Source organism: Oenanthe melanoleuca, chromosome 3, assembly GCF_029582105.1.
Source record: "Oenanthe melanoleuca isolate GR-GAL-2019-014 chromosome 3, OMel1.0, whole genome shotgun sequence".
Classification (NCBI taxonomy): Eukaryota; Metazoa; Chordata; class Aves; order Passeriformes; family Muscicapidae; genus Oenanthe; species Oenanthe melanoleuca.
The window spans coordinates 62337385-62350035 of record NC_079336.1 but is presented as its reverse complement, the minus strand read 5'-3'; the positions used below and the strand labels follow the sequence as shown (position 1 = coordinate 62350035).

The 12651-nt window shown below is 37.3% G+C and overlaps 1 protein-coding gene across 5 annotated transcripts in view; it reads right to left on the bottom strand.

The window, feature by feature from the left end:
- UTRN (utrophin) overlaps nucleotides 1–12651 on the bottom strand; it is a 329881-nt gene that overhangs the window by 101199 nt on the left and 216031 nt on the right. For all 5 annotated transcript variants that reach the window (XM_056488825.1, XM_056488823.1, XM_056488826.1 and 2 more), the window contains 2 exons: nucleotides 8983–9155; nucleotides 3593–3749 (listed from right to left, as the gene is read on the bottom strand). In XM_056488825.1, the coding sequence (XP_056344800.1) occupies nucleotides 3593–3749; nucleotides 8983–9155 (330 nt within the window). The remainder of the gene's footprint in view (nucleotides 1–3592; nucleotides 3750–8982; nucleotides 9156–12651) is intronic.

Below are 12651 nucleotides of genomic sequence, written 5' to 3'. Positions count from 1 at the left end.
GTTTCAGCTCAGGTACTTTTAAATGTCCTCTCAGTGTCCCAAATCTTCCAGTGTTCTTTGGACTTCTTGCTCCACAACCCCTCTTTTAAAGGCAAATAAATTTTGAGAATAATCAAAATAGGAAATTCATGCACCATTGTTTAAGCTTCCTCTTGTCCTGCCCCCTGCAACACACAGAGCAACACTGGACACCCAGACTGGATGTGCTCATTGATTAGCACTTAGCATGTGATAAATTTCCAGATGAAGGAAGTTTGGCTGAACAACACAAAAAAAAGTTAAAAATTATAACTATTTGCCACATCCTGAAAGATTTCTGTTAACCTGGGAAATATAGGCTAAATCAGTAGTCCTAATTCAACTTAACTCTGCTGTGTGTAATGTTTGCTTTTAAAGCACAGAAGAATGAGAGAGATTTAAAACAAAAACATGTTTAAAAAATCAAATGGCAAACCATTTGTTTCCTCCTGTCCAAACAGACCTCAGTAGCACCCAAACAATGTGAGCCAACCCAAACTCTCACACAGTACTGTACTTATCTATCTAGCACTGCTGAAGCCAAGCACTGAGTGAGGGAGATACTAACAGAGGGAAAGGCCAATGGAATTAGTGCCATTAAGTTGAAGCAAACAAGTCATTCCTGTACCTGAGTGGGGAAAAAAAGCAGGTTAATAAAAACAAAACAACAATTATTGAGCAACTAGAAGCAAAAAATAATGCTAATACAACAGAACTCAGAAAAATAAAGGGAAGGAGATGAGACTATCATGAGGGCACCTCTTACAGAGCTGAGCCACTATTTTACCACTTACATTTTGATGTGCCAGCAAGGAAAAGACCAGGCAAGCAAGTTGGAAATAGGAGAAAATGGGTGACAGACTAGTGGAGACAAAGTGAGGTACTGAACTGCTCAATTTGCATGAAAACAACTTCTAATCTTCACTCAGGTATGAAACCTAAGGAAAGAGGAGAGCAGAGGCACACAGACCTGGGAGATGAGACCTCAGCTGCAGCAGAAACACAACAAGGGATCATTAAAAAAAAAAAAAACAAAAAAACAAAAAAACAAAAAAACAACCCTTTGATCAAAAGTAAATCTTACAAATGAAATGTTCAGGAGGTTTAATGCTTGAAGAAGCATGGGCAAAGAAACATTTTTAAAAGAACCAGGACAGCCAGTGATGAGAGGTGGAATAAAGGGAGTATCCTTTGCAGCAAGAGATATGAAATCATATCTCTGCAATATTCATCTGATACAGTTACATCTCAAATCTGAAATACTGAAAACTCCCAGCTTAACATATTCTAAATGGAACACCTTAAAATAAAGGCAAAAACAAATGACCAGCCACCAATATCCACTACAAGATACAGAGTGGCTGACAACATGGAATTACAAAAAATCGACTGAAAGGACAGTTTTGGTATAATGTTTTGAAAAAAAAACCAAAAACACAGGAATAAAACTTGTGCTTCTCAACCAAGGACACTTCATGCAGCATCCTAGCCACATCAACCAACATTAACCTTGCTGAGGAAGCAGAAGGACTTAACAGGTTTGGGGTTTTGTTTCATTGCTTTTAGGGTTATTTTTTCCCCTTTAGTTTTCACTTTCTATCTGAAAAAAACCTGCAATTTTTCAGCTTGATCGAGTTTATTAGCAAACTGCAGCTTCAGCAAGGAATGAACAGTTCCTACTAAGAAACAGCAGTGAAGCATTGCCATAAGAATCAAACCAACTGACAGCTGTGGTACAGCTCCCCTGCTCCAGCATGGCATCATTACTAGATACATGGGAATCTCTTGGTTCCCCCTAACAAAATAACTGTTCAGAAATAGTCATCCAAACATCATTGAAGAAATATCTGCAAGTGCATACAGTGGTTTTGCTGGCATAGGTATATAAAAAATAAGGTGATACTCAGGGTTGCTTTAACTTCCTGCTGTTGCAGACCATTAATGCAGCTTGTATTAAATACTAGACTCAGGCAAGTATATCCAATATTCACTGTGACACTGCAAGAACATTGCCTTTTTGAAAAATGAAAGAATAATCTCCAAAAGCTCCCAAATGCTCTTGCTAGAGTCTTAACCTTGACACATAAGAAAATATCAGTTATTCTTTAAACGTAAGGGTAAGGATTAACCAACCCAGAGGTGCTTCCTCCTTCATACTGCTGCAGTTCACTAGTGGTCCAAATGAGCTATCCAGCACCATTACTACTACATTTTTCCACTTCAGAATAAAACACCAGTTTTATTAATCAATTTAAGTTCTTCAGATAAGAGGCACTTACTAGTATTATTTTGTTACTATCATGCACATACTGAAATCTACACAAGACATAAACAAGCCTTTAGAAAATGACCTGTAGAGGTCTACCACCTTCCACTGACCTCCTTGAAAGTCATATTTGGCTGGGTTTCAGCCTTTTTTTGCTCTTTGGCACTAGTAATCCACCATTTGATCATTATAAAAAAATTCACAGCAGATGTGCCTACAGAGCATGATGCTTTAAGTGGATTAGGAAGAGATGAACTCTCAAGAAACAAAGTTCCTGAGTTTATGCTAATAAATTTACTTAAAAAAACTAAATAAGAAGAAATGTATGCAGATTTCCTTAAGCACTTCTATTTTGGAGTGAAGATGCAAATGTGCTGCTCATGACAGACTGTATTTTTTGCACTATCCCACAGTATTCCAAGTATTTCTGTATTAGTAAGTTTTTCCAGACTCAAATTTTGCCCTCACCAAACACCACAGCAGAAAAGGCACCAGTGTAGTTGGCAGAGGGGAACATATTTAGCATGCAATTAGCTATATAAAGCTGCATTGTTCTCTTTCCCTGTTTACACCATACAGATCAACAAATGAGATGGAACCAGCTTTACTAGATTCAATTTTTCCAATGGCAAAACCATCTTTACTTGATTACTGATCTGAGTTGGGAAGATAGACTCTACATGCTACATGAACGAAGAAATGTAGATGCAAGTGACTTTTTTACTGTCAGGAAGTATTTAGGAATTAATAGTCTATCATGTACAAACCAGCACAGGACAAGTAAAACTAGAAAACAAGGACAGCATGCTATAGTTAGAACAATACAAGGCACAGAAAAATTTTAATTCTCTAAAATAATTTTGAGTCATCTTTGCAGCGTAAGTGTGCATGGGTAGGGGGCTGCTATCAGTGGGGAGTTTAGTAACATGTAGAAAGGCACTGTTCACAGTTTTACTGAATTTACATTCATCTTGGCTTTCATGATTCTTGGTGACTTTTAACTTTTGTATGCCTTCCTTAACTTTTAGAGTAAAATAACAGTTTCACCCATCAGGATTCAAAAAAATATCAAGCAACAGTAAAGAAAAAAAGTGTTTAGACTGAACATACGTCTCAAAAATCCTTTCAATGAAATTTTATAGCATATCTTAGTTGTGCTTTACTGGGCAAGGCGGGCAAGCAAAATGGGTGGAGACCTAGAGCTTTTTTATAGAAATTAGTCACTAGGAAACATTCATCTCTCCTGCACAACAATTTGCTTCATTCTATAATTTGCAGTAGCATATCCATAAAACATAAGGAACTTACTCTGCAGTGGTCATACTGCTGCTGTAAGGTTGGAACATCCCCTCCAACAGGCATTTGTTTTTTCAGTTCCTCATCTTTTGCATTCAGCCATTTGATTAACTCTTCCAGGGATGTCAGCAATCTGTTCCATTTCTCTGCACTGGCCTCCAAGTGAGCCCTGTGAGAGAGCATAACAGCGTCTTTAAAGCCCTGAATGGCAAAACTAGCCTGGGAAAAAAAATCAACAAAATTACTCCGTCAGCAAGATGAGAATGTTTCAAGTGTTTAACTGCAAAGCAACTTTGTATTAAAGAACAAATAAAAATCTCTATTTCAGAACACTTTGCACAGTAAATCAAAATAAGAGGAGAAACAGGGGAACACAGGCAAGTATGTCCCTGATGCTTTAACTCATCTCAAACCTTGAGCATTGCATGTCTAAGCAACATAACAAAATGTTTTATTGTGACTCCATCACTGCTGTGCAACAAGCACAAGCAACATTTTGTGAGCTAAAGCACTGCAAAACTGAACTATTTCATACCAAGGTATTGACTCTCCAGATGCAAAATCCAGTCTGTTCTATCACCAGTGATCAACAGCAATTGCCTGTGTTGCTGAACATATCAATCAGTGACACAGGTTACCTAATAAATCATCTTTCATTGATGTTGAATTACTAGACAATTAATACAGTGAATCTGTTCCTCACTTAAATTGACCAAAAAAAAAGTCAAACTCCACAATATCTTTTTCTATAATTTTCAGAAATACCTTGACTTGATGTCTTCTCCCTGCAGTGCCTAAAAGATGCATAGAAAACTTCAACAGGGACCAGTGACCCCTCTTTCACTGCAGTCATTCTACTTTATGGTACATTCAAGACCAGCATGTACCCAATTTATATCAGCAAAACCCAGTTTCTTTCTTCCCACAGATGGGGGAGTAGAGCTGAATGACTTGCAGTGTAGTCTGACACCAGTTCTGCAAGTTTCCCCCCTGCTTCTGAAGGATGAATGAACTAGACTCTATACCCTTTCATATTTTGCACATTGTTAGTTTGTTTTTTTTTTTTCTGATTCATTGTGACTCACACCTAGAAACTTTCCCCTGGTTGTCTAGTATTATCATTTTCAGATGGCATTAGAGTGAATGTTTGGGACTGATATAACAACATTTGGATTGAAGGGGTGATGTGCTGCAAGATTAACTTCAACACAAGCTTAGGTTTGGCCACACTAACATCTCCCAGCAATACCAGGATAGTTGAATCAATAAAGCAGTCAAGTAAGAGTACATAATGAGGGAAATACAATGAAAAAAAAAAAGTCCACATTTCTGAAAAGGATAAACTAGGTACCTTTAGGAAGAGGAATCTTCTCCTTCACTCCTGTGAAGGAAAGCACTTCGGTAACTACTGAGGGAAAAATATAAAATCTAAGTACTTGCTAGAAGTGACATTTTACTGCTTACAGTTTTGTGTGCTATGGTTTCTATTGTCCATTATTTCTTTCGCCTTTATCTCAACTCTGAATTGCAACAAGCTGCTTGTAGCTCAGGCCTAAACAGTAGAGTCAGCATCCCAACTGCACTGAAGGACAAGCAAGCTGTTGTGTTGGCCTTGGTGTGCAGGTCAGCAGCTTCTGAGGAGTGGAATGTATTGTCTACATTCTCCTGATATTTTTTTCCGGTACTCAGAACTGGACCTTCTTTCTTGAAGTGAAAATAGAGTTAAACTTATTAATCAGGCAGAGGAGAGACATGGCCCTTTCATCTAAGTCAAGGCAGCCCACAGTTGAATTTACTGTTCTGCCATTAGACTCTGATTGTTAAAAATAAATAAATAAATAAATAAAATTTGAGAATTTCTAGTAGCAATTAAAATGTTCAGATTTACAGCTTCCTGCAGCTTCCTGTACATTTGATAGTGAAATCTCTATTCATCATTATTATTCTATCATATATAAGCAGCTCTCACTTCTGAAAGCTGGCACTCTCTGAGGCTTCAAGATTCTGCTCTAATTATTTAGTGGAATTCTTGTATGCAAAATAAATTGGAGCTTTGGAGGAAAAAAACTCCTGAAACTAGATAAAGGGCAATTTAAGGGTGATTCACCACTATTTAACACACAGTGCAATAATATTAATAGTGAAAAAACTAATATTAATGTGAATCATATAGCATATGTTATATATATATATATATGTATGTATATGTAATTTACCACTTAGTACTTGTGTGCATGCCAAATTAATGTCAATATCAAAAATAACACTAGCAAGCACATGGTTTCAAAATCCAGTGCAAGTTAATCCTGCAGAGGTAGAGCAGTAAGGGGTGGAGAGGAAATGGACTACATTAGCAGGGACTTCAATATTTTTGATTGAGCACAAAGTGACCTAATGTCCCAAAGAAATATATTAAAAAGGGAAAAAAATACACAGGGAAACACTCATCACATCAGCCTGCACATGATTCTTTTTATCTTATCAAAAGCAATACTGAAAGTGAAAACAAGATGCAGGAGCTGAAAAGCAGACACAAGCATTCTAAACCCCAGTCAAAGCAAATGCTGCACAGGAGCAAGAGAGTCAAGATATACTTTAAATTGCATTTTAGTGTAAAGTTTTAGTCTTACATTTGTCATACAGACATTATCAGAGACAGAAGATAAACTATGCAGAAGTTGTGAAATGCTTCTTGGGCTTTTCTGTTCTCTGAGTCAGGATTTCTGGCCTTTGTTTTGGAATTGGTACTTCTACTGATAAACAGCCTACAAACAAATCTTCAGGTGTTTGTGTTCATGTGACAAATGAGTTGGCAAACTCAGGGATTTACCAGGTCAAGTGGTGGCTTTAAGAATCTGCTCTGATCAAAACAGAGGTCAGTTATAAATGATTCTTTTTGAGCACAAATAATCATCAGTAGCAACCACCTGATATGCAAAAGCACTCCTAAGGCAATCCTGGATGAACCTGAAGAACACAAATGTTCCCATCCAACTGACCAGCCTGAGAGGAGCCCTCCCTCCCCATGCTGAAAAAAATCATCCAGAAAACAGCAGCTCTGACACAATTCCCCTTCTGTTGACCCTGAGAGGCTCTCTTCACAGCTGGAGACCTCCTCAGCTTTTGATTCTGCTGCGGAGGTAGCACTTTTCCTGCTGAGTGACAAGGGAACACATGGAATAAAAAAAGATTGGTGGGTGGTCTAAATGAAAATCCTTTTACGTTTCTCCCACACTTTTACCTCTAACCTCCCCCAAAGACTAACACCCTCAAACCTCCTGCCCCAGGAGAAAAAAAAACTCCCCGAAACATATGGTTTTAAAAAGCAGAACCCCACAAGTCTGCAGCTTTGTTTTCTTCCTGGGAATAAGATAAAGAGAAAAAAATAAAGAAGAGTAAATCTATAATTTCAAGAAGACAGGTGCATCATAGACACTACAAGTACACATTTAAGCAGTTTCCAGGCATTTAAAAATATGCCAGAACAGCCCTGCTTTTCCAGTTTGGAACTCCCTTCAGTTACAATAGCAAAGAAATAAACTCAAATCAGTGACTAGCAACACCAGCTCTGAGGACTAAAGTGATGAGAAAAACTCATCTCTGTTAGGGTGAGCAGTACTTTCAACAATTAAAAATCAGCATAATCAGTATGTACACACACCTGAAAATATTCTAAAAAGCTTACGGAAACTTTAACTTAGAAGCTCTATCCCAAGGTAAAAGCCAAACAATCTGTTTTTCATTCTTCAGTCCTAGCATCTAAGAGTTATATGTAGCTCTCACCAGTGTCATCCATCCTTGTAAAAAGATACACCAAGAAAGGAAAAACTGAAGGCAAAGAGACTTCATATCAATTTTGTGCTTTGTTACTTCCCTATGAAGGCTTTCAGGACTCTTGCACAAGTTAGAAAAGTGAACTGCAATCAAAGAACAGAGCAAAATACATGGACTCAGAAACACTACACTCTTTTCAGTAGTGACTGAGATTTGAAATGTTAATTTACTTGTCTTAGATTTGCACCAGTATTCTCTTTCTTGCCTATCTTCCACTAAGATCTCCAGTGACATGTGGCTCTGAAGTACTGCAGGTACCAGCAGATCATTAATGCTGCCCAGTGGGATCCGTATGCCATATCAATGAAGAGCAGAAAAAATGGGTCTGTATTCAGGAAAAGTATTCCCAATTTCTGAGCACTGACTGAACAATCAGTCTTTCTGTATTACAGCCTTGGAACTCATAGCTGTTCAGGATAAGTGGCTTGAAGGCCCTTTTTCATGGCCATCCACTTCACAAATTATGACCAACCCCAGGAACGGCCAAGCAACCCAATGGTTCTTGCTAGGAGCTCACAATTGATAAGCTTTTGTTTTAAGAGTATGCTTCTGTCTTTCTCTCACACAGACTTGTGAACAGACCTCATAACAACTCAGGTCCAATAGCTCTTTCATTATATTGCATACATAATACTGGTGGAGCCAGTCTCTGCAAGCCCCCATATCAAATTGCTTGGTTGTTTGGGTTCAAGTTCTGCCTATGAGCTTAGAGGAAGCTGATTTACCCATTTCATTTAATTGTTTAGCAGGATGGTGATGGGATAAGTGGATATGAAAAGTAAGTATGACATTTCTCCCCATATTTCACTCATTCAGACTCTTGTGCCTGAATTTCAAGGTCAGCTCATTTTCCTGGCCTTTGGAATATCCATATGAATGTTTAACATTGTTCTTTTCTTTTAAAAGAACTGCTTCCTCAAACCAACAAGCAAGTGGTTGCAATTGGAAGCTCTAGAAACTATTTTCTGTGTAATTTATTTTCATGTAGAATTTAATTCAATAATAAATATGACCAGTATCTATTTAAAAAATGGTATCACGAAGATTTAACAATTGCCACACTTGAGCTTGGCACAGATAGGGTCAAAAAACTGTAAAATGCATTCCTTGATTAATAAGTACTTAAATTTTTTTTCCAATTTAATAGCAGCAATTAATAATTAAAAACCGATTAAATGGATCAAGATACTCAAGATGCAAGTTCTATTAACTTAGTAATTTCAAAACCAAAATTTTGTAAAAACAAAACCATCAACAAACTCCTGGTTTCTCCTCAAAGTAATGGCAGATTTGCAGAATTATTTCACTGACACTGTCATTGATTTACAATAAGGAAAGACTCAATTTCTGGAAATTTTGGTACAGGTCAGTAAGTTACAAATGAAGCTCTGGAGAGAAATCAAGTAATTAAGCCTACCTCGTGAACAAGTTCACCAAGTTTTTGTATTTGCACTCGAGGGTCTTTCATGAAAGATGTTAGATATTTCATTTCAATGCTGTCATATTTGTCAAGCCTCTTAGAAGACAGGAATTGTGCCCCATCACACCTTGATGTTTTCATTACTAACCTGATGTTAGCTGACTTGGCCTTCAGGTCATTCCAGCGCTGGTTCATGTCATCAAGCCGGTGCTGGAGCAGAGCAGCTTCCTCAGAGTTTCCCAAGGCTTTCACCATTTTCTGTCTGTTTCCATCAATGCTTTTAAAGATGTCATTGTGGGCATCAATCTCAGCTTGGATGTCCTGAAATACCAGCAAGAAAAGTTTAAGCATAGTTCTGTAAGTAGAGGAGGGGAGAGCTGGCTCTAATGAGTACTCCTGAACACTAGGACAGGGCATGTATTCCAGCTTCCTTGGGTGGCTCTGATAAAAGATGCACAGGGGAAAACCTGCAATCCTATTAACGTCACTACAAAAGGTCTAGCTTTCTTAAGTGTGAGAAAAGGAGTCTGAAAGTCGTCCAAGGCTGTGAAAAAGGAAACAGAATTATAAACACCAAGTTCTGTGATGTTGTGTTTTGTAGCACTGAAGGTAACTGTTTCCTGTTCACCCACGCATTTCACACAGTGTGGCATTTGCAAGTGCACTAGAACTCATTTCCTCTTCAGAAATAACACTGATTCAGCCTTAGCTATGTCATCTCTTTCTTCTTTGAAACAAAACATTCCAGAAACTTTACACAGTCTAGTGAAATGCAGCTTTTATCTAGTATTTTAGGTCACACATAATGAAAGCACTTAACTGAAATCTGTCCCCTTAAACCACAGCTAAATGGTTACAGCAACCAAAAGTCTATTCTTACAATTAAACTACATTACAGTATGGCCTGAATATATGGAGAGGTAGACATAAATTGGCAGGATGCATTATAATCTGAATTTCATAGTAAATACTAAAAAGAAGAAGAAAAGCTTGTGATTTCCATTCAGTTGATTCATTTCTCCTCCCCTTAGAAATTAAACACATTTTAATCTCACATCTACCATCTGCCTCAAGAAACACATTACAGATGTTTTCTTCATCTAATTGAGCACAGTATTATTTTTAAAACACATAATAAGAGCAAGCAAAGCTTGCTGCACCACTGCCAATGGTTTCTAGCATCCATACATCTATCTACACTCCAATAAAGCAATGTAAATGTGTGGAAAGCCAGGAGGTATACTGGCTGTCTCAATAGGATTAATCAACGAAAATTACGACAGGAACTTGATGCAGATGTAAATAAACTTCGATTGCAAAAAAGTTTTTAGAAATGCCTTAAAGGTTTTTATTCTTCCAATCAACTCCTCAGTAATCACCATCTGTTCCCAGAAGCAGAAAAGGAGTGAGCTTTTGTACCTCCCCATCCTAAAGATGCATTCTTGCTGGCACATACACAAATTAAAGTGGAAAAGTAGCCATGAGTTTGAAATACTATGAAAGCTTTCTTGAGTTAGTGAAGAAAACAAAAAGGTCAGGATACAGGTGAAGAAGTGGGGGGAAGAGAGATGGGCAGTGGAGAAGGTGGTGAGACAGGGAGGGAGGCACTTCTGTCTGGCCAGAAGAGATACTGTGCGACTTTGGACAATTACCTTTCTTTGCCCTGAGATTCACTCCTTTAAAGCAGGTAAAAAGCACTTTTGCTGTCTTTAAAACAACCCAATAAAAATCACAATTCTAAGCACAGACACAAAAATTACATTTAAAAGGAAAAAACAAAATAGGATTGTCTGATGATCAGCCAACCCAAATAAGATGGCAGAGTCATCAGTTGAATTAGATGCTTATCTGAAAATATTTGCAGCTCCTGTCCTTACAACTCTGACATGCATGCAGGTGCAGTGAAACCCAGCTCAGTCCCACACAGCAGGAGATACAACCACTGTACAGCAGTGGTGTTACAATTCCAACTACAATGAATCTGTGCTACAGGGTCATGAAAAAAAAAATTTCTTTGCCTCTTCAAAGTCACAAATTACAACTTCACTGAAAACAAACTGATCTCTAATTTTCCATTCTACAATCATAATATTAATTTGTAAAGCCATTCATTCTAGAACCCTCATAAAACATTATTTGATTTCACTTGACAGGACAATTCAGCATGCTCAAAAATGTTTCATTCACAATGGGTTTGATTCTTACATTTTCCAGCCATCATTGAGGTAAATCTGCTGTTCACATTCTTGAGTCCCATCTGTAATAACCATGTTGAGACAACTCAGTTCAAAGAAAAAAGTTGCTTAATTAACTTCTCTTATCTCCATTTTTCAGGTAAAAAAACCCAACAAACCACTGCCAGCTGATAGATAACCCAACAGGACTGATAAAGTTAATGAATGTGAGTTTGTCACAGTCCTCAAAGAAAAGATAAAGAGAAATTCAAGTAACATACCCCATATCAGTGTGCACACAGAAGAAGTAGAGCAGTAAAGTAACGGCAAGAAATGGACACTGTTATTCTCCAATAATAATATAAAACATCTGGATCTTTATTCAGGTACTATCTTCTGAATGATGGGCTCCCATCATATCCCAACACTGCTGTAATTGGTAGCAATTGGTAATACTCTCCTTTAATCACTGTGTTATCAAAGTCCTTCAATTCTTATTTGTAAACATGTGATTGCCCTCCCTTCAAATTTCTTTCTTCAAAGTGGAATGGACTCTGTCATTCTATAAACCCCCAATTTATGTTACTCCTAATCTATTATTTCTTTTTCTTGGTCTTTGATTCTCTATTGTCCTCTATGTGGCAAAAAACAGGATAGAAAAAGTTGATTATGCCTCTTCACATCCCAGCAAGGATTAATTCTAGTAAGAGTTAATCCACTTTCGATTTTGCAATACTTTAGAAAAAACTCTAAATATTCCCCTATTATCACATGGAAGTCCCCATATTCAGAGTCACAGGGGCAACACATTGGAGAATGCATGAGAAGAAGGAAAAATTCTATTGCTTTTGCCACATGAAGATGAGAAAACAACTGAAACTCCATCACTGCTCTTTGCAATATGACAAAGATTGGAACAGAACCCAACTTAGGCACCCAACTCCAAGATCAGCCAGCTATTAAACTTTTGTCTTTTCTATCCTCCTTATGGACTGGAAGGATATGATAAAAGCAGTTACAGTATTAGCCATAATTGTCCTTTGGAAACTATCAATTTATAAAAGGCAAAAACCTCTAAGCCAAACCAACCTCATTCCCATGATGCGTCTTTTTTCTAAATGATGAGTCCAGAGGGCCTCTAATTCACTCTGAAACCCTCCAAGCTATTAACAGATTCACTTCTACTCACATTTTTTCATATTTTCTTTGTCTGTATTGGCAATATACCAGTAAAGATAGTAACACAGGCAAAGTATTTTCCTTCTTATAGGCCCCAAACACTTCTGTTGAAAATAAAAAAACAACTAATGGAAGAAAACTGTACAGCCAAATTAAAGTGGAAGAAACAACACATTTTAAAATATACAAAATATTACTCTACTGAATTCTCACCAGCAAAAATGCTCGAGTAATAATACAACGATATAAAACAGGGAAGTTATTTTCTTTTATAAGTGAAATAAGTGTGTTCCCACAGAATTAAGTATTCTATTATCAAGAAACTTTAACCAAATTTTTCTTACATGCAGGACACAAAACTCAACTTAGTCTCTCAAGAAAAAAGTCAACAGCATTCTATGCCAAATTATAGATTCACAGAGGGTTTAAAGGCAGGAGTCATCAATGTTTTACTACAAAGCTTT